Source organism: Podarcis cretensis (genome assembly GCF_951804945.1).
Source record: "Podarcis cretensis genome assembly, chromosome: 5".
Taxonomy (NCBI): Eukaryota; Metazoa; Chordata; class Lepidosauria; order Squamata; family Lacertidae; genus Podarcis; species Podarcis cretensis.
The window spans coordinates 95,416,288-95,439,291 of NC_137174.1; the positions used below are offsets into that span (position 1 = coordinate 95,416,288).

At 45.7% G+C, this 23,004-nt stretch overlaps 1 protein-coding gene across 1 annotated transcript; it reads right to left on the minus strand.

Moving 5' to 3' along the window:
- Nucleotides 1-508: 508 nt before the first annotated feature.
- Nucleotides 509-21,953, minus strand: PSMD2 (proteasome 26S subunit ubiquitin receptor, non-ATPase 2). Its single transcript, XM_079977747.1, has 21 exons — nucleotides 21,764-21,953; nucleotides 20,108-20,164; nucleotides 19,098-19,262; nucleotides 18,533-18,654; nucleotides 17,583-17,807; nucleotides 16,090-16,248; nucleotides 15,290-15,434; nucleotides 13,441-13,501; nucleotides 11,405-11,551; nucleotides 10,207-10,313; nucleotides 9,732-9,859; nucleotides 9,562-9,649; nucleotides 8,131-8,293; nucleotides 7,909-8,010; nucleotides 7,669-7,814; nucleotides 6,307-6,390; nucleotides 4,608-4,776; nucleotides 3,542-3,636; nucleotides 2,052-2,178; nucleotides 1,036-1,154; nucleotides 509-820 (listed from the first exon to the last, which is right to left on the minus strand). Exons 1-21 carry the CDS (start codon nucleotides 21,920-21,922, stop codon nucleotides 638-640), a joined length of 2,751 nt encoding a protein of 916 aa, XP_079833873.1. The 5' UTR covers nucleotides 21,923-21,953; the 3' UTR covers nucleotides 509-637.
- Between the last annotated feature and the right edge of the window lie 1,051 nt (nucleotides 21,954-23,004).

The window sequence follows — 23,004 nt, forward strand, 5'->3', positions numbered from 1 at the left end:
TTTAAATACCTGCACTTACCACCAAGCTAGAAGGCATGCTGGCAATGTGGACTGACCCTGTAATCAAAGCAGGGGGACAGGATAGGACACAGATAAGACTTGGAATCTTCCAATGGCGAGGGGCCTTCAGCCCTCTGCCCAGTTTTGTTGTAATCTATAGACCTCTGTAGCCTGTGTTCTCGAGGAAATCCTTTCTTTTCAAGCATTACAATGTTCACCAAATAGTTTTCCATCTGTGAAAAAACCACCCAAGTTCTCCTTGCCCTTTTCAAGTGTAGTGATGAAGATGAGACACTTTGTTCAGTCATCGATGATAGATGTCAGCTACACAAACCTCTTAATAACAGTGTCCAGGTTGCAGCTGCTCCTGGGAGACTACAGGCAGCCCTGTGCACAGCCCAACCAGTTTACAGTCTACCTTCCCTATTCCTACGTAAAGGCCAAGGGATTTCTGGTTACCTCCGTTCTACAGATAGGAAGATCAGAACAGAACAAACGGGAAGCCAAATTAACTCCAGTCAATTTATTTTCCTAAGAAGAGCTCCTTCTGTAACAAAAAAGATGGAGGAGGCTAGTCCCTCCTCACAGTGCCGCATCCTACTCCCCACTCCCACCCCACCCCAAAACCTCAGGCAATTCAGACATCATAGTTGGGATTCTTGCGAAGAATAACAAAGCCCTCCAGGATGGGTGTCACTGGCAAGTGCTCCTCTGTGGCCAGCTCTGCCCGCTCACCATGGGCCAGCAGCACTGGTGTTGTGTGGGTCTGGAAGCCAGTGATAGTCTTCGGTTTGCCTGCCTGGCCTACCACATCCACCGCCTGAGAGGAAGGCCAGAGGTTAGTGCTAGTGAACAGGAAAGTTGTTTCCCCAACCCTCTGGTCCTCAAGCCTTCAGGGAAGCCAGGAAACAAAAAGAGCCCCAGATCCCCATTCTCCACTAAGGCTACCCATAGTAACCCATGAACAGCCAAAGTCCCCATGGGATCCCCAAGCAAAGCAGGGACCCTCCCAGCTACTATTCAGAGCCTACTTACCTGCCCCACTCTCACAGACACTGGCAGGGGGCGCAACTCCTCGTCAAAGGTCACAAGCATGCGTGGCTGCATGGCAGCCACAAGGCCATACAGTACATAGTGGGACTTCCCCAAAATTACTAGGAGAGAAAGGAAAACATAAGTCAAGGCCTGCAGAGACTGGTCCACTAAGGAAGTTTCCCTTATCCAATCCAAAGGTGCCCTCATACTTGATTAAATCTGTTCACCAGTAGAAGGCAGAGACAGAATTCAAGGGATCAATGAACCACATTAAAAAAAAAAATCTTGTCTGTCTTTTGATTCAGCCACCATTTTGATGCACAGTAATATAGAACAGAAATATCATTATCTTCCTTTGATCATCAACAGCACTTTCTCACTTTTTATTTAACTAGAACACAAAAAGGACATGGTCCTCATCAGCCAAGCAAGCTCTTCTCAGCAAAAGACAAAGGAGAGCACTTACCATATTTCTCTGTCTTTTTCCAAGTGGCAATTTAAATGTGCATGTGCTATTCTCTACTGCCACTGGGTACATGAATTTTGCACTTTGTCATCTATACTCCAGTACAAAACCGAAGCAGGATCATGGCCCAGAAGCCTAGGCTCAGACACATATGAAGGAATCCTTTATGTATGTCAGAACAATGACCCACCGAACTGGATAACTGTCAAGCCTGACTTACGAAAGCTCTCCAACATCTCAGGCTAAAGAGAAAGGAGAATTCTAGGAGCACTGAATTAAGGATCTTGTGTACCAAAGCTTCTCCCTTGAAGCTATGTGGATCTCTAGGGGAAAGGAGTTCCAGAATTAGACACTTAGAACTCCTCCAGTTACTCTCAACTGTTCACATCTGAATGATGGCTGCAAACAGGGGCCAAAAACATTTAATGATGGCACCTGCCTCCAGTAAAAATGAAATAGTCTCTTAACCACTGAAAAGTAATTAATTCCAGAGTTCACCATTAGAGGGGCCAGCCAATTATACTCCCCAACTCCAGGGGCCAATACTTACTGTTACGGACATCAAGGAAGGACACCAGCACAGTCAACAAGCCTGCCACGGCCACCTGGCTCATGAGCTGCCGATCACTGTGGTAAGGACAGAGAGTGAGGGTCCCTTTCCCAAGGTGTGTCAGGCCCTGCATAGCAAGCAGAAAATATATTGGTGATGGGGAAATCCATGGCTGGGACCAAAGGACCACTCGCAAGCAGTCTTGAGGTTCATTCAACTGAAATGTGGGATATAAACCTAACATTTAATAAACACCAAACATTTGGCTATTCGGGACTTGTTGTCACTATGTGAGGAGTGTAAGAAGTCAGCAGCGTGTATGCATTATCATTCCAAATTGCTACCATAGATCTGCTCCAAGTACCCGGTGGTGGTGCTTCATCAACCCTTGCAAACCTGCTCCCTTTCCCTCCACCCTCTCTTCTTGCTTTCCTTCCTTCTACAGGAAGACAACCCTCCTCACAATGACAGACATACAGGTCACAGCAGGGACTGTTTGGAAATGCAAGTCCCAAGACTCCAAATAATTTTCACAGACTGAAAAGCTTCCATGCGGTACTATAGTGCATCATCATTATTATTATTTTTACAAAGTCCCAAATCCCATTTCTTTCTCAGAAAGATGATAAGCTGCTTGAGTTCTAATTGCTCTTTTCTATACATCCCCCTAAACTCCCATTCAGGGTTGCAAATGCATCATGATCCTGTAAGTGCTTGATGCATGGGCAATGCTTGTGGAAATCTTGAAAGACTGAAGGGTGTAGCTGAATATGGTCGCCAGGATTCAGAGCAGGGGCTTTGGTGCTCTGCATAGCCCCTTGCTCCATCCAATTATGAACATAAACAGATTACACAGTGCAAAAATACTGTAAATCTGCCCAATCTTTTACAAGTCACAGACTGCCTCGATGCATTATTATTATTTTACTGCCTTTTCTTGCAGTTACTCTTTAAAATGCCATGGGCACTGACAGCATTGGAAAAATATTATTCGGAAAATAACAGGATGGAGGCAAAACTGAGATGGGGGGATTTTCAAATACATTTCTCTCCTCTGAGGAAAAAAAATGCATCTGTCTTCTGGTAATATTTAGTGGGGATGGAAGCACACCAAGGGGGATGAACATCAGCACAGCAAAACACACAACAATCCCATACAGACATCCCTGAACACACACCTCTGCAGCCCCCCTTCTGCCACTGCTGCAAAACCCTGCAGCCGTACTTCAAAGCAAGCCCATTAGCAACCCTAACATAGTCCTGCTGCTGTGAAATCTCTGCCTAGGAATAGTGGCACAGTACAAAAGCAGAGCAAAAACCCACCTATGCTAAATTTCAGGTCTCATCAAAAGTCACTATTTCTGCTGAGAATGTTAATCACAGATACAGCCTAATAATAATATTTGGTATATTCATCTAGCTGTTTAACAACTCTAAAGTTAGCAATGCTATCCACTAGCTTGGGGCAGAGTTTAAGCTGAGCCACTTACCTGGGCCAACCGCACCATGAAGAGGTTATTGGGATCCTTGGCATGATATTGTGCCAACTGTCGAAGCATCGCAGCCAAGCGGGCATTATTGGTACCTGTGGGGTCCGGAAAGGAGGGATCAGGAAGCAACTAAACCGAAAAAGGCCAAGCTCCCACAATCACTTTCTGGGTAGGACAGGGGACTGCTGTTGCGAACAATGGGGATTCCCCCTACCACTAGACAAAATGAAAAGGTATGAACAGGGAGGTTCCACAGGGAGTGCAACTTAGGGCATGTAAAGGAGCCTGCAGGGTGGTACAGCCCTTAATCTCCCATCGCAGAAAGATCCAAAAGATTTTAGCTTTGTTATTGCACATATTTTAACTCATGCTTAATGGGGGAGAAGAAAAACGGAAGTGAATGTATAGAGGGGCACTGTGGTCCACATATTTTCAGTTTTCATTTTAGTTTGTTTTCGCATGCAAGAGCCCAGCATCTGCAGGTATGGCCAGGAGAGACCCCCACCTGAAACCCTGCAGAGTCACTGCCAGTCAGAGCAGACAAGACCAAGCCAGGTAGGCCAATGGTCTGACCACGTGTACAGCAGCTTCCTATGATGCCGAGCCAAAATAAATTCTTGGGTTTTTAAACTGCCACAAAATACTTTCTCTCGCTTTCTCCTAAATAGACTTAACACTGTGTCAGAAGCGAGCCAACAGTAAATCACACCATTCAAAGTTGGAGTTAACTCTTTATCAGCAAGAACACAATCTGCACAGACTAGGCGGGTTGTCATGCCTAATGAACACAGTGGTTCCTCCCTGGTAGGTCTTGCCCCATGGATCAGTTGCCAAGACTGAAAGTCCCCACCTCCCTATAGCCACCTAAATTCCCTCCTCTCCAGGGCTTTCCCCCAAGCAACTGGAGACTGTGCCTGCATGAATCCAACCTCTCCTCTGCACTTGTCAATGCTGTATTCTAAACACCAGAGCATTCTGGATCGTCAGAAGGCATTTCAGACCAACTGCAGGGATTCCTCATTGGCCCATGGCCTGCACAGTCACCCAAGATTCTGAACGTGCTTACCACTGCCTACCATGCCCATGGCAAAGATAGAGTTGTAGGACACTTCTGGGTCAGCATCGTGGGAAAACTTGCTGAGGGTGTCAAGTATGTTGAGGCGGGGGTTAGAGACAGAGATGAGGGCCAGGGCTAAGGGGACAGCTCGGCGAAGAGTGGGTTCCCCATACCGCAACTGTAGAAGGAAGAGAAGGTGAGGCCAGGATTGCAGAGCACTACGCACACTCTGACACACGCAACCAGAGACAAAAATGCAGCTCTTCTGAGGGTTGCAGCAGCAGTCCAAGAGGCATCAGAGCATCCACCAGCTGCCAGAGTAACAAAAAGTAACTCCAAACTCTTAGCAGAAGGGCTTCACACAGACAATATGTAGCAACCACCCAGTTTATCCACAGAGAAAGCAAAGCTAAAGTCTCAACAAACCCTAAAACAACATGTGTTAGTGCAAAGCTTTGTACAGTGGTGCCCCGCAAGACGAACGCCTCGCAAGACGGAAAACCCGCTAGACAAAAGGGTTTTCCGTTTTGGAGGCGCTTCGCAAAACGAATTTCCCTATGGGCTTGCTTCGCAAGACGAAAATGTCTTGCGAGTTCCTGCGGGTTTTTTCCCCTTTTTCCCCCCTTTTCCTAAGCCGCTAAGCCGCTTATCAGCTGATCCACTGATAAGCCGCTTAACAGCTGATCGCTAAAAGCCGCTAAACCGCTAATAGCGCTAATGCGCTAATCTGTCAATGGGCTTGCTTCGCAAGACGAAAAAACCGCTATGCGAAGAGCCTCACGGAACGGATTAATTTCGTCTTGCGAGGCACCACTGTAGTTTCAAACTGAAACTCCTGCCCCTCCTAAATTCTCAGGAATGCAATGTTCATTTAGGTTCACAGCTCACACCCTGCATACGGCTGGCAGACTAGGGGTGGGAGCAGTGCAGCTCACAGGGGCGGCAGCAGCAGCATTTCCTTGGCTGAAGTCACCCTCTCTTTACAGTGGTGCACCAGAGTGCAGACCACCCAGCAAGCCTGTATAAACTGTGATGTGAACCAGGGCCAAGAAATGTTTTGGAATACATGGAATGTAGATCTTGGAACTTGCAGGCAATGAACGGGATAGAACAGACTTTCACTTTGTTCCCCAGTGTCAGTGCAGTCCCTTAGGGACACATTTCCAGTTCAGAATTCTTCTCTCAGGGTAGACTTAATATATCTAGCTGTATTACACACAAACACCAAAAAAAAGGCATGTTGAAGCAACACATTCCTAGGCAACTAGGGACATTCCAGAGACCTAGTCTGATCTGCATTATTCACACAAGACAGATTTTTTTTTTTTTTAGTCAAAAGGCTCTCCTCTACCCCACCCTTCCAACAAACAGTATTTCCCTTGTCATGACTTAATGGTAGGTGCTGCTCAAATTTAAGAGCAGACCAATCCCTTATTTGTAGGGCTAAATGAAGAATATGGCTTGTAATCCTGGAAGGTCTTCTCTCTTTTCCATTAGTCCTGCAAAACTATTTCAAAATTGTGGCATTCACTGATAAAGGAATTCAGACAAGGGGTTGGAACGGCAGGCAAGTTTATTCTGTTTTTCAGTTCAGACTACGGCAGGGCTGGCCAATGACACAGAACGATCCCTGGCTGCACACTGGATCCCAAGTGGCAATCTTTGCCCCCAAATGGAGAGAACATTTCCCCCACACCATCCTACTCACCAAGTGACCGAAGGTGCGCAGAGCCATCTCGGCCCCAATCTCTTCCCCCATAGCAATGAGTGCAATCCCCAGTACAGCTACGCCCTGCAGAGGGAAATACAAATTCTGAAACCACAGGATACCTTGTGATATGGATGAAACACATTTCCCCCAAAGCTAAATGTGGCATCCCAACTTCCTCAAGCAAGGCCTCCCTAAGACTGCCTCAGAGCTTTTTATTGTGAGAGTAAGAAAGAAAAAAGGTTTCCCAGGCTAGTACTAACTTTACACTCAAATCTGTCAGTCCAATTCTGGCTGATTGCCGTCCATTGGTTTAGTTCAGGACTCTTTATTCCACAGTGCCCCGTATGGCCCTCCCCATGACTAGCAGAATTAACTCACATTTCGCCAAACAGGAAGGCAACACCATCCAATTGGGCAATAAAATATTAGCAGCTATTATTTTGAAGAAAGGCTATGGCTCAGTGGTAAAGCACCTGTTTACATACAAGCTCAATCTATGGTATCTCCCAACTAGGGCTGGTAGTATCCCCAGTTTCAAATCCTGGAGTCACTGCCAGTGTGTGTCAACACACAGTATAATGCAGCTTCCTATATTCCTACAACCATGACCAAGTGCTTTCAAATACTCCATGAAGTAAAAGAGCACCCTTGTGCTGATTTCAAGATGAGGAAAGGACATAATTGAGGACATTGCAACCAGCTGATGCTGCAAATTATCAGCAATTTCTCCTCAGTTAGGAACAAGGGCCCACACTTCTGGGCTGGTACAACCAATACTACACTTTAAGACCAGCTTTTGGTGTTGATTGTTACCATGCATATACAATTATACAACCCTACAAGCAAATAACCAATGACATTTGTTCAGGATTTATTTTTTCATCATTTCTCAACATATCACTAAGCTGGTGGTTTCATTTCAAGCACAAACCCAAGGCAACATTTTTTTGTTGTCGTCTTGTTGCACAGTCAATCCCAATGCCTAGGAGCAGAATCACCTTTGTCTATGCAGCTTTCAGCCCATCTGTCTAGGTTGGGATCACAGGAATCAACCGTATACCAAGGCCAAACTGTTTGAACAACCAAGTAGAATCAGTTCTGACAGACAGTGGCTTTCCAGGGTCTCAGGCAAAGGCTCTTTCCCATCATTGGCTATTTGATGTTTCGAGTAAAAATGCCAGGGATTGAGCCTGGGAACCTCTGCACACACAGCACATGCCACATGTTTGCCTTGCCCACAAGCTCCTGTTCTCCCATTCACAGCATCCAAGACGGGGGGGGGGGGGGGGGGGGGAGAGAGAGAGAGAGAGAGAGAGAGAGACCTCTCACCTTTTCTTAGACCTGGAACCTTTACCCTACCTGATGGGCCCCCATGTCGGCAGAGTTCTCTTTTTTCTCCTTGTCCTTTTTCTCTTTCTTCTCTTTCTCTTCTTCCTTCTCTTTGGAGTCAAAATGTTCACTACAGATGTGGAGAAGCTGTTGCACCTTCAGCACATTGCCGGATCCTGGAGGAAAAACCCAAGACCACAAGTAAAATGGGACTGGGGCCTCCAACACCCAGTTCACAAGCAGCCAGAACAATGCTGAGCCCAGACTCACCTGCATAGGCACAGATGTCTACCAGCGTGTTGGCAAAGCTGCGGAAAGGCTCCGACACGACCTGCAGTGCTGCCAGGATTGCTTCAATGGCCTCACCCTTTCCTGTAGGAAACATCAGAACAGCAGCTCAAGAGAAGCCCAAAATACTGACCAGAGACCTTCCTCCTCCTACACAAGTGTGTGCCTGACACCCACAGATCTGGCCATAGTGAATGTGCTTACCAAGGTGGTTCAAGCCTAGGCCAAGAGGTAGCCATCTGGCATAAGTGTCCTTCAGCTCCGTCTCAGATTTCTCCATGATGGTTTGGAGGATGGTGGAGGTAACATCTCCATTGCATGAGCCCACAGCAATCATTCCGCAAGCCAGGGCTGTCACACCGGCCACCTGGGGAGAAAAATAGTGTCACACCAAAATCCTTGCAGCTGGAAAACACAATAAGGTCCTGCTAGATCAGGCCACTGGCTCGACTAGGCCTACAGCATCCTGTTTTCACAGTGGCCTGTGGGAAGCCCCAAAGCAGGACAGCCCTACCCCCACCTATGATTCTCAGTAACTGGAATTCAGATGCATAATGCTTCTGACAGAGGCATATTGTAAGCAGCATCCTGAAGGAGACCACAGAGTGAAAGTTATCCACCAGATTCCTGCAAAACGGTGCTACTTCCCAAGAGTCAAATCACTGAAACACCTGCTCATTGATATTTTCCTGCAGCACACAAAGGGAAGAATATGCATGGCAACTTTCCCCTTTTTCCAAGTGATAGCCACCAATCTATCAGGGTAAGGTCTGAAGCAGCCATTAAAACTAGTCACACTTTACTAGACTGAGCAGCTGAAACTAGGAAACACATCATTTCACGGGTTCAACATTCCCTGGTTTCCTCAAGGTTTATATAGTTTTGCTGTGCCCCTGAACAAACCACTACAGATGGGATTTTCAGGTAGCCAAGAACTCTGACACATTCCACGTGAGAAGAAGAGTGGCAAGATCATCTTCCAAACCTAGACTTGACATATATTGACATTCAGAACCTCAAGGTTACACAACTCCTAGGTTGGCCTTGAGCATTGTTTGCCCACTGCCTACTGCATGGCAAACATGTTTAAGTGGCTTGCGATGACATTCACACTTCAGGGTCTGTGTTTCTGCAAACTAAAGAAATGGATAAACCTTTTCACTAATCCTCCCAAGCCAAGAGTCAAGCAGAAGACTCTCCACATGGATGCTTTTGGAGTCCTGTGCATCTTTAAAGTTGTACTAACTTCCTATCAAAATTTGATTTTGCTGGGCAACATGCTGAGGGCACTGAGATATGAACCTCCTCCTTCCCAAGGTCACTTGGAGAGGTCTTGGTCCACCTGCCTTCTCATTATCAATAGGACAGACCAACAGGCTTTTACTAGGTTACTTACTTTTTAGATCCAACATTCTGTTTTGGACTCTGGGAAGAACACACCCCAATATTACAACATAAAAGTCTGAGTCAACTAAATGGCCCTCAGCCATTCACACAAAGACAAACTCCAAGCTAGAGCACAGAAACTCTGCTTCTAATTGCCATCTACACTCCATGAAAGACACAGCCCCATCCATCCACCCCTGGGCAAGCAGCTGACCGAAGCACCAGATGGCTGTGGCGCTGTTCCCTCACCTCCATGTTGGACTTGGAATCTCCCATTACAGGAAGCAGCAAGGTCAGGACATCTTCTCGATTGGAACCAGCATACGCCAACCCCAGCCTGCAAGAGAATACCATGTCACTTAGAATGATATATGCGATGCTCTGCGGAGAAAGAAATGGAAGCCTAGGCAGGTCCTCACCCAAAGATGGCGCCGATCCTCATGGTATTGCTATTGTGGAGGACATAGTCCGAGAGCAATGCAAGGGCAGGGTCACACTCGTTCCTCACGCCAGAGTTCACGATACCGCAAGCCAGAAGAGCCCCCGACTATAGGACACAAAATAGGAAGTGGGGAGGCACTGTCAAGTACAACGAATGTCATGAAAAGCCTATAAAGCACCTAGAAAGCCAAAAGGGCTAAACCAACAGGATGGTGGCATTATGTTAAAGACTGAAGTTATATAATCCTTGCCCGGATGAATCAGGGCAGATGATCTGTCACTCGGATGCCTCACATGCCAACCTGATAATAAGAGTCAATGCGGAGATAGATGGACTAGTGGTCTCAGTGTAAAGAAACTTCCTATACTCTTAAAAAGAGTCTGTCTTGTTATTTTGATATGACTGGATTGCTGTGAGCAGTTAACACTCAGGCTGAGCATAAGGTCACCCACCTTGATGTAGTCTTCTGAGGAGTACAGGTACTTGTCAATCTGTGTAAGCCCCCCATCCACATCCCACAACAGGATCATCCCCAGCGAGGCTGCAGCACTCAGCATCCCTATAAAATAAATGTAAAAGCTTCTTAGGGTGAAGATGGACACTCTTATAAGAGAATGAGAGGATGCATGTCTCGTTGGGGTTATGGAAATTTACACTGGGAAGGAAGAAGAAAGGGGTTCAGGACAACTAGGAGGGGCAAGCAGCTATGGCAAAGGCTGCTTAACAGATGATAGCAGTTACCAAAAATATTCCAGGCTTTCAGACAACACCTTGTGTTAAAGTCAAAGAGCCTTAAAGGTCAAGAGACTAGCCCTTATTTCAAAGCTAGGTGTTTCACATCAAGACACTGCTTGGCACAGTAATAAGATGTCTTTCAGATGAGACATGATCTAACTCAAATACTCTCAGCTGTGCAAAGTCAAACCAACCCCACATCAAATGGTGAGGGTTTCACACTCTGAAGAACTAACCCAGAGGAAAACATGGCTCACGCCTGGGTTGGAGTGAGCAATCTTGGCAAGGCAGCAGCAATCTCATTCGTTTATACCTTTCCTGTTCACATATAAAGTAGGGGGAGGGGTCTTAAGTCTTAAAATGAAAAGGTGTGAGGCACCATCATGTACCACGTTCAGAGATCCAGACTGGGGAAGTAAAGTGCCTGATGTGACAGAGGATGGGGACAGAAAGCAGGGGATGCTTCCACACCTATGCACACACTTCTTTGTAAAAATTTGCTTCCCACCCTCTGCTTTATGCCAGATCGTTTTATAATTAAAAGCAATTCCTGGGCCACCTATCATCCATGCAGATGCCACAAATGAAATATGAAAATAAACCCCTCACCCCTAGTTTGGCCTGAAACAACCAATTTAACTGGGCAAATGTCACACACGCAGCAGTCCCAGTACCAATGAACGAAATGTCCCAAGCCCATAACAGCCAAAAGAATTCAAAACTCAGGAATGAAGTCCTTGGTCAAGAGCACCAAGTTAGAAAGTATAACATACAAAAGGCCCTTGTCAAGAAGGTCATTCAGTCAAATTTTGCCACAGAAAAATAGTAGGGGAGAGCTCTCTGATCACCATCCCCCCCACCCCCACAATGTTCTCCCAAGCAGACCAGCTGCTGCCTGCTCCTCTTCTGACTCACCATGGTCCTTGTTCTTGTACAGCCACTTGTTGCCATCGTCTGTCAGCAGCTTGTCCTGCCCAAAAGCAGCATTCACAAAACCATTAACAAAGGACGAGGCCAAGTTCATGCGAGCCGAATCCACTTGAGAGCCGCTGCCGCCAAACCCTGAAGGAGCAGAACGCACAAGAGGGAGCCAGTTGAGGATGACAGACTCCAGCGTCAGCCTAAAACTACTCAAACAGGTCCTCCTCTCAGCCAGCGCTCCATTCACACTTCTCCCATTCATCTCACGTGGCAGTCAAGGAAAGACAGTATTTTTGCAGGATGAGCAGTCACCAGCTATTAAAGACACCTACACTTTCTAGCTGAATGATTGCTTGATTAATATAGAAAACTGCATGCAACAATGAAGACAAGACACAGCATTTTGAAGTAAAGCACAAGTGATTTGGTGAGCCTAAGAGCTCGGGCAGAACCACTTATTTATCAACTTGGACTATCATAATACCTTGCACGTGGACAACCCTTGAAAAGTTTGGAATACCCCAGCTCTTACATATAACACCAGTTCATCCCTATGAACTAAGCAGGCAAGACATTGCTCCAGGTGCCACCACTGCCTGCAGTTAATTCTTAAGTTTTTTTATTCCAAACCCACAGTCGTCACAAAATAAATGTGCAAAAATTACAGCAAGCACCTGTTGGCAGCTTAATCATACTATTCCTGACAACCCCAAGATCACTGGATAAAGTTATGTTTTTAACTGAATCTGCTTTTAAATGTTTTAAACTGTTGTAGAGTAGACTGCTTTTCTTTTTAAATTGTGGGTGTGTTTGCCATCCTGGGCTTCTTTGGGAGGAAGGGCAGGATACAAACTCAATGAACAGTAGCAATAGCTAAACTCAACCAGACCATCTGCTTACAGTTAGCATCTACTTAAGAACAGAGCCATTTCAGCAGTGATATCTGTGTGGTGGAATTCGCTCCCAAGGGAAGTTTGCCAGGCCCACTCTACTAAGAGCTTTAGAAGCATGCCTATTTCATAAGGTCTCTTCTAGCTCTGATAAAAGCTCACTGATTTGATGCCGTGTAATAGGTGCTACATATTACAATGTGTGAATTTTAGAAATTGCTATGATGATCGAGATATCAGTCTCAATATTTTATAGATATTGGTATCTAAGCTGCTTTGAGTGCCTAAAGACAATAGCAGTATACAAATGAAAATATACACATTAGCATGTACTTTATTCATATAAAGTACATGCTAATGTGTTTATTTTCATTCAAAATCTAATACAGTGGTACCTCGGGTTAAGTACTTAATTCGTTCCGGAGGTCCGTTCTTAACCTGAAACTGTTCTTAACCTGAAGCACCACTTTAGCTAATGGGGCCTCCTGCCGCCACGCTGCTGGAGCACGATTTCTGTTCTCATCCTGAAGCAAAGTTCTTAACTCGAGGTACTCTTTCTGGGTTAGCAGAGTCTGTAGCCTGACGCGTATGTAACCTGAGGTATCACTGTAGATATGTAACTTGTTGTTGTTGTTTAGTCGTTTAGTCGTGTCCGACTCTTCGTGACCCCATGGACCAGAGAACGCCAGGCACTCCTGTCCTCCACTGCCCCCCGCAGCTTGGTCAGACTCATGCTGGTAACCTCAAAAACACTATCCAACCATCTCGTCCTCTGTCGCCCCCTTCTCCTTGTGCCCTCCATCTTTCCCAACATCAGGGTCTTCTCCAGGGAGTCTTCTCTTCTCATGAGGTGGCCAAAGTACTGGAGCCTCAGCTTCACAATCTGTCCTTCCAGTGAGCACTCAGGGCTGATTTCCTTCAGAATGGAGAGGTTTGATCTTCTTGCAGTCCATGGGACTCTCAAGAGTCTCCTCCAGCACCATAATTCAAAAGCATCAATGTAACTTAGCATGAAACTATTTTTATTTACTTTATAAGTGAAATTCCTTTACTGTAACTTGAATAAACTTTGGTTCTGCCATCAGGACCCTGATGAAGCTGCCTGGATGGCTACCCCACTGCTCTGAGTAGAACACTTACGGTTGTTTTCTAGATGAGTTTTGTAAATATCATCTGGCACTTTTGGCTCCATGATGTCCAGCTGGAAGGAAAAGAAGAGGTTATTCTTCTTAGTCATATGATGCCGCAGCATCATAACATGGCTTTCCTAACTTTACAGGAAAGCATTACAGTGGTACCTTGGTACTTGAATGGCTTGGCTCCCGAACAAATCGGCTCCTGAATGCCGCAAACCCAGAAGTGTTCTGGTTTGCAAATGTTTTTCGGAAGCTGAACACCCAACACGGCTTCTGATTGAGTGCAGGAAGCTCCTGCAGCCAATCAGAAGCTGCGCCTTGGTTTTCAAACTGTTTCGGGAGTTGAACAGACTCCTGGAATGGATTATGTTTGAGAACCAAGGTACCACTGTATAGCTCATCTCCACTGGGGACCAATCAGTTGCCATAATACACATTTTGCAAAAAAGGCTGTATGCCATTTTTCAGAAGCCATGCTCCAGGTCAGCCCACCCCACTCCACCCACCCACCCCACTCCACCGAAGCAAACTTTCACTTGACCTCCCAAGTTGTCAGTCCTTTAACCCCAGTCACTCTGCAGTGCAAGCAACCTACTTGCAAGCCTTAGCCTTCTCTTCCTCCCCAAGACACCACAGCAAAACCTCCAATCCAGAGACCAAAGTATGTAAAAAAGGACTGAGAAGAAAAATTTCTGCCTCTAATGAGCTTGGGTCCCTGAAGTTGACTTCTGTATCCCAGCCCAGCCCACACAACCCTGCAGCCCATGCTGCATTATTATCATTACCATAATTATTATCCTCAATTTATTAACTGCTTTCTAAACAACCATCTCAAGGTGATGTACATTGAAAATAACTAAAAACATAAAACAAATAATGTTATTCCACAGAACAAGCCACACTAAAAGCCCTGCACTGAGTTACTGCGGAACAGGCTCCTGAGACCTTTGAAACTTGCAGGAGAAACTCTCCCACAGATCACAGCAATCTATTGGGAGTTTAAGGGATAAGGTAGTCTCTCAAGTAACACACCCTAGTCACAGGGGATAACTGAATAGCCTATGAGGCACTTGGCTCTTAATTAAGAGGCATTTCATCTCAAGAACAGACTGGGACTGGCCGCCGGGACCACATAACACCGGTCCTGAGAGATCTGCATTGGCTCTCAGTATGTTTCCGAGCACAATTCAAAGTGTTGGTGCTGACCTTTAAAGCCCTAAACGGCCTCGGTCCTGTATACCTGAAGGAGCGTCTCCACCCCCATCATCCAGCCCAGACACTGAGATCCAGCGCCGAGGGTGTTCTGGCGGTTCCCTCAGTGCGAGAAGTGAGGTTACAGGGAACCAGACAGAGGGCCTTCACGGTAGTGGCGCCCACCCTGTGGAACACCCTCCCTTCAGCTGTGAAGGAAATAAGCAGCTATCCTATCTTTAAAAGACATCTGAAGGCAGCCCTGTTCAAGGAAGTTTTTAATATTTAATGCTGTACTGTTTTTAACATTTGATTGGGAGCTGCCCAGAGTGGCTGGGGAAACTCAGCCAGATGGGTGGGGTATAAATAACAAATTATTATCATTAATTATTATTATTATTATTATTATTAGAACAATAAATTTCAGTTTTTGTTTGCAAAAGACAAAGGAAACAAAGTTTCACATGGTTTTCTGTTGAATTAAACCTCACTGCTTCGGTAAGCATTCCCAGACATCTCTAATAAATTTGGTATTTCCAATCAATGTTCACCAATCCACTCCATTCTAAATGTGTCTTCTGCAAATCACCAGAGACAACTGCTCCCCTCATGATCCAATCCATCCATGAGAGTGAGCTCATAGCAGTCTGCAGGGCACTCACCTCCCTGGCCAGGGCCAGAAAGTTGCTGTTGAGTTGGACGTTAGACATGATTTCTGTGAGATCCTCATACTCTTCTACATCCTCACTTAGCTCCAGAAAGACTCCATGGCGACCCAGCATGAAGGCCATTTGCTTTTGAACAACCCTGCAGTAAAGTGAAGAAAATGCAAGCATATGAGCACAAGGAACCGTGCATGCAACATTCCATTCCTCACATAACAAGGCTTGCGGAAACCTCACTAGTATCTTCCTAGATTTCAGCCAACAAAAGAACTATAGATCAGGTGTAGAGCAAGCAATCTGTGTATTTAAGGCATCATGGAGATGCCAGGAATGGAACGAGTGAATTTCTGCATGCAAATCAGTTGCTCTACCATTAAACTAGGACCTTTCAGGTATGGCCAATTTAAGTGGTCATGGCCAATTTTTAAAAAATCAAATTCTGGAAGAACTTTGAGGGGAAGGTTCACAAAAACCTTTTGGCATCACAAAATCACAGCAGGGGACCAATGTCAGCGGTCAGCAAAAAATAAAGGTAATTAAAAAAACTAAATGAAAACTTTGGTAGGGTCATAGAAAACATTTTGGAAACCAAGATGTGGCCTGTGGGATGCAGTTCATCCACTCCTTGCTTATCAGTTCTAAGGCCATTCCCTGCCCTGACCTGTGATTTAAGTGAGAATAACCACACCAGCCTTGCTCACTGCATCTGGCCTTCTTACTACTTTGCTGCTCTCCTTTTCCTCCAACAACCTGGACCTCTGTGACAACACCCAGCCCTAGACAAGGTCCCCACATACACATCTTTGCAGGAGATGAAGATGTTCTCTGCCAGTTCCATGTCATTCAGCATAAGAGCCAGGCGCAGGGCTTCTGGGTAGCGATTGAATTTTCGGAAGATGCTGAGGGCACAGCGGAGGAGGGCAGAGTTTTCCGGCTCAGGGACATAGCTAACACAGCTGCAAGAGACAGGGAGGAAGATAATGAAGTTTGGGTGGTATCAACATGGTGGGCAAACCCTTTCCTCAGTAATGGATGAGAAGGCAAACACTACAACATTCGGGGGGACACCGTAACTGTATGCACAGCAAAATATTTGCCATCACACACACACACCCATTGTTGAAGTAGCCAGAAATCTCAATGGCTAGTAAATAAGATCCATGTTTATGAGTGTTACCAGACTCAAGGGGCATCCCAGTTCAAATTGTGACAATAAAACACTTTACTTAAAGATGGATTAGCTACACCACAGTGAATATTCAACAAGAACTTCAGTTCTGTGAGCCAAGACAAGAGATCAATTCACTCTGCAGACACTCTTAGGCCAAAGCTACACATTATTTGCCAACTTACATTTCCTATTGTTTAACTGTAAATTTTCCACTGCAAGGTGGTGATGGCACAATTTACAAGAGGGTGAAGCAGTGAATGGGAGAAATGTATTTAACCCTGCCTCCATCCATCACCTTTCCACAAGACCCCCAGTGGGATTTTATCACCAACAGAGACTTGGAAGCTCAACTGTAGAGAATAGAATGAACTGCACAGGAAAAGAGGTAAGCAAGGGTTAAACCCCCTCCTCCAATTGCCCTTTTAGTCCTGTAAATTGTCCCCTACCAAATGATTCATTGCAAAGGTAGAGAGATGGGTGGGCATTTGGAAACACAAGTTAGCCCATGTGGTTCCAGCCTTCGTTTGAAGTGCACTGCAGTGTCAGAATCAAAACTGGAATGCAAAGATCAGCTGACTGTGAAGTGACAGAACAATACCTCCACTTTCAAAGCTCTCCATCTTGTACTCTCTTAAACCTTTGCACTTCCCACCCTGCACAAGCTCATCTCCTTTTAGCCCTCAGCTGCTGTTTTCCAGAATGCTCTTCTCTGGCCTCCTCTATACCTGCAAATATGCCATACCCACCACTCTTCATCAGGCTGCTCCCCTCCATTTTCCAAGTCCTTCTGTGTGATCCTACAGGGTCTTGGCTAATTATTTGTTGCCATACCAGGTGCCTCTCATGCAGTTACACCTCAAGATCAACAGGCTGGCTTTCTTAGTTCCACAGATTTTTTTAAAATACTAGGTATCCTCTGCGGTACCAAACCAAAGAACTAGATCTCACTATTGCTGTCCTCCACTTAATAGTTGAACCAGTCTGTGGAGACAAGAAGGTTCTGAATACACCAACTTCCTTAAGCCCAAGTCTCCATCCTAGCATCCTAGCCCCGGGAGCAGCTCAGACTCAAACTCACAGACACACTGACCACAGAACCAAACAACACAGTTCCCTCACCTTGTCAGATAGAGGCAGACTTTGGCATAGGCGTTGTCATCAATATATTCCTCCAGCATGTCCATCTGCTCAATCTCCATAAGCAAGTCACAGGCCTCGTGCTCTGCATTGTGTGCCATGTTGTATGGCACAATCTCCTTCACTAGGGTCAGAAGAGTGTCCTTCTGGGTCTTGTCTGCCTCATCTATTTCTTGCCATTCCTTGGCCACCTCACCAGCCAAGTGTCTGTAGAGGGAAAAACAGCAGGAAGAGTCACAACAGAAGCAATATTTATTCATCTCTTTTCTGGCAGGTTCATCTCGTTTCTGGCAGGATTTATAACCTACGTTTGACCAGCTGTTCTCAAAGCAGTTTGCAAATGAAGCAAAACTGCCAATAAAATTATAGCAACAGCAACAATAATAAAAAAATATTATTGTAAAAAAAAATATTGTTTAGTGTGGTGACACCTACTCTTTGGAACTCCCTGCCTATTGAGATCAAGGAGGTGCCTTCATTTTACACTTTCTGGCACCTGCTAAAAAGATTCCCAGATGCTTAGAAAGTTCAGGTAATTTTAATCTGCTTTAGCATTTTAGCTTTTGTACGTTTTAAAGAAGTGTAAATTTATCTTGATTTTATTGTCTTATCTTTTCATAGACTGCTTTTGTGTGTGCTTTACAATCAAGCAATGTATAAATTTTATAATTAAATAATTAACTCTTTGAGCTGATAAAAGCATATTAGCTTGGCAATGGAAAACAGCACTGAGCTGCTGTAAGAATTTGATGAAGCAATTCTGTGGAAGCTAAGCTGGTCCACCTAGTTCCTGGATGGGAGATCACCTGGGAACCCTATGCATGCCTCCTGGGGTTACCCAGAAGGTGGTGTTTCAGTTAATAATAATTAAAATACAAAAAAAATACACCCCAGAGTTTCAGTAAAGTCAAATATCTCAATTTGTTGCTTACCTGACATATTCATGCCCCCACGAGGCCAAGGGTTCCTGGGATCCTACCAGCCGGTACTTTAGACACTCTCGCTCTCCACTCATTGTCATGGCCAAAACTGATATTATGTCAGCGGCAAATCGCTGTGGGCAGAAAGCAAGTGTCAGAGATGCATCATATGGTGAACCATGAATATGGTTGGTATAAATTGAAGAACGGCAGAATTGAAAACAATATTAAAATTTGCATCTTCCCCAGTTCAAAATATGTCTCCCTGAATCAGACCAAAGCTGCATCTAATCCACTACTCTGTTCCCATAGGGGCCAACCAAATACCTAAGGCAAGGTAAAGGTTGTTCACTTCTTTCCAAAGAACAAACAACAGCACCAACTCCACTAAATACTAGTCCTCCCACAGCAAAGATAGGAAGTGGGCTTGCAATCCATACCAGAAGGGCTTCCTTCTTTCTTTTCAAATAAATTTAATGCACTTGCAATCCACATTTGCTCGTGCAGCACTGGGAGAGATGAAAGCAAGACTTGAGATGACATCTAACACTTTCTCAGGCCAAACAATATTACATACCTTGTTCTCCCCAGCAGCCATAGCCTCATAGATCTCCTTCAGCTTGCCATAATGTGGCCGCAGAAACTTCAGGGGTTTGGGTACAGAAGTCATGGAGGTTGTGGAAGAGCGGATCTGCCTGCGTAGCTCTTCCAGTGCAGGTCGATAGAGAGCGGTGTCATGCTCCTACAATAAAATCAGTTGCTATCAGGAGTGGGAGGGGATCCAACAACAACACCCAAACACCACTTCCAAGACCGCCTCTTTATATGTAATAGTGTCAATGTGGGTCAACACACATCTTTGCCACCAGAAACCCACATACAGTTACTGGAAACAGACACAGCTAACTTTTTGCAGCCAATAACCTTCTTAAGAACCTGCCCAAGCCCTGAGATCTTCATCAGACTCTCTCCTGGTGATCCAGGTGGCAACCAGGGAAAGCTTTTTTTTTTGGTAACGATACCACACTTAAGGACTACAAGGTGCCTTATCTGAAACTGTAGGTAACAGGTTGATTATACCTTTTAATTTGCTGCAGCTTTCAACATGCAGCAAAATCTAATTTTTTCTACTGATGACGTCTACATAGATTGTTCCTTACCTGAGCATTTATTGTGTGATGCTTCATTTTCAGTGCTACTACTAATTTGTATATTTCTTTTTTATTATTATTAATTAAATTTCTATGCCACCCTTCATCTGAGGATCACAGGGTGGTTTACAAAACATAAAAATACAGAATATAGCAGCTAGGAAACAAACAAACCCCACACACAATTTCAAAGGCCATACATTGTTTAATTAGCCAAAGGCCTGGGAGAAGAGAAGAGTAGAGAAATTGTTTTGACTGGTGGAGGTAGAGTGGGGAGAATGAGGACTGTGACCAACACAGCCTGAAGACTCCACCATGCACTCTACCTTTCCAGAGTGTGACTGCACCACACAGGGATCTATACTACTGATGTAGAAAAGCATAATGCTTTACTATTTAACTTCCACATGCTCCCAGTCAAGAACAGGGAACTTACCCCCAAGCGCTCCACAAGCATCTCCAGCTCATCCTGTAACTGTTTGTCTTCTTCAGACTGTAAGGAATTAAGGAAAGATGTGAAACTTCAGGCCTCTTGGAAAACCTGTACTGTTGGAGACCATTTTGCACATGTCCAATTGACGATGTGCGGATCCTTTTGGACCCGGAAGAGGGCAGAACAGGGGCGAGCTTCTGCACGCTCTACCAACACGTGCAGGGGCCAGGAACAACACCCCCATGCAAAATGTTCTCCTCCTGTACTAGAAAATCAACTAGACCTTTCAGTTGCTCTGAAGTGCAACTGATGTTTGCAGCAATATGCAGTGGGAGGGGGTGCTCGGTTTCTCCCAGCCCAAAAGATCCTCAGCTGCTGGGCAAAACTGCTGATGAACACTTTCAGAAAATGGGGGGAAGTGACAGGAAGCACTGAGACTGCCTGAAACACCTAGGAAGGTTGTTAAACAGATTTGTTGCCAGCACTGGACTAGACTGACTACCAACTTGAGGAGACTTTCATTTAAATTAGATGAGGGACCAGTCTTAATTCTGTGCAATTCCCTTTCCTATTAAGGAATAATGCCATATCTAACCCATTTTAATTTTGCTCACCTAGGAAGAAACCATCAGATCCCAAACTCTTAACATACCTGCTCAGGTTCATATGTCCAGATAATAGCCTTCCTGCCCCTAGGAACAGAAGGAGGGCCTCCCAATCATAATATTCTCAGCAGAGGGAGGGCAAGCCCACTTCTTACTGTGGCAGACATAACCCATCCCAAAGTATTGCCAAATACGTACCACTAATTATTGTCATTAGCATTTTTATTACCTCACCTACTAGCTCCACTGAGCAAGTGGTCTCATTTGGCATACCAGGAAAACCCAGGTTGTGAGTGCCCACGGAAACAACACTACAGTGGTACCTCAGGTTAAGTACTGAATTCGTTCCGGAGGTCCGTTCTTAACCTGAAACTGTTCTTAACCTGAAGCTCCACTTTAGCTAATGGGGCCTCCTGCTGCCGCCGCACAGCCGGAGCACGATTTCTGTTTTCATCCTGAAGCAAAGTTCTTAACCCGAGGTACTATTTCTGGGTTAGCGGAGTCTGTAACCTGAGGCATATGTAACCCGAAGTACCACTGTAATTATTTTTAGTTTGTTTGTTTGTTTGTTGCCCAGTCACTCTAGGCAGCTCAAAACAAAACAAAAAAAGCCGTAAAAGCACAATATAAACCACTCACACTAAAAACTGGAGAGGGGAGGAAAGAGGGATGAAATCCACATCCCAGCTGTGGCTGTCAGAGGCAACCCCCCCCCCAAAAAAAAGCATTCCGCACATGTTCAGAAGCACTCGCCTCTGTGAGGAGCTCTGCACATGCTCAGAAGCAGTAGGCTTGCCAGAGAGCTCTCTCTGCACATGCTCCTTCGGCTCTTCCCACATTCCGGAACTGACATTTCCCTGGCTATCAATCACTGCCCACAAGGGAATTAACTGCGCGGGGGAGGGGGGGTTGCGGGGGCTTCATGTGGCCCACCCGCCCCCTCGCGAGATCGGGGCCCGACGTCACGCGCCGCCGAGGCGACGGCCGTCCCCGCTAACTCCCGGCTCGGGGCCTGGCGGTGACTCAGCTCGGCTCCCTCCGGCGCAGCGCTCACCAGCTCCTGCTCCTTGTCCGCCGCCGAGGCGTTGGGGTCCTTCTTGTCCTTGCTCCACAGCGCCGCCGGCTTGTCGTCCCCGCCGCCGGGGCCCGACCCTCCTCCCGACTGAGACCGCCTCTGGCAACTGCTGCTCCCTCCGCCGCCACCGTCCTCCATCGCCGAACGCTTCCTCTGAGGGGACGGGAGGGGAGCTGCGCAGGCGCGAGGGAGGAGGGAGGGGCCTAGGCCGGCCAATCCGCGGCGCGGTAAGGTTAAAAAAAAATGAAAAAGAGCGGCGGGGCGCGCGCGCCGAGTGACGCGTTACGTTACGAGGCAGAAAAGCCGGGGGAAGGAAGGCGGGGAAGGGGAGGAGCCTGGCGAGCGGAGAAGTGGGGCGGGGCGACGGCGAAGACCACGTGGAGATCGTCCCGTACCTCCAGGGGGCTGCCCGCTTCCAATTGGCTAAAATTAGAGAACAGTATTTTTTTTTAAGCACGTGATGCGTTTTGTATAATCAGGGTTGCCATGTTTCAAAAATGAAGTTTTTGAGATACGTAATTTTTAGGAAATTCGCCCAAAAAAGTGGGTTGCCATACGCCCGGGTTTTCAAGGACACTGTAAGCGACTTTCGGAAAATCCTCCCGGGCGCTGTTTTCAACGGGCGAATCCCTTATGTGTCCGGGAAATTCTCGACGTACGGCAGCCTATTTGCGTACTTATGCATATGTGCAAAGAAAAAATTCTTTCATTTAGAAGGTATAAAAGATGTATACTGTATATATTTGCCCACAAGAAGTTTGACATAAAAATACTCATTCATTACATTAATACGTCGCCCTTGAAATGAGGCTCATAGGGTAGTGTATAGTATAAAAACACATGTGTTTATTTAATAAAATTTATACACCATTTGTAAACAAAGAAAACTCTCAAAGTGGTTTACAAAAAGATACAAGAGAATCAAGAAAAAATTCACAACCCTTTTTTAAAATACACAAACGTTAAAATACTAAAACAGATTAAGATTGCCTTGACTTTCTAAGCGTCTGGACAGGCTTGTCTAAACAAGAATGTTTTTAACGGGCGCCAGAAAAAGTACAGTGAAGGGCAGCTGCTTGATCTCAATAGGCAGGGAGTTCCAAGGTGTAGGCACTGCCACACTAAGCAGCTGAGTTCTTACAAATACGGAATGGGTATTATGTGTCACCTATAGTAGTGCCAATTTCGCCAATCGAAGAAGTTGAGAGGGCACATGTGGG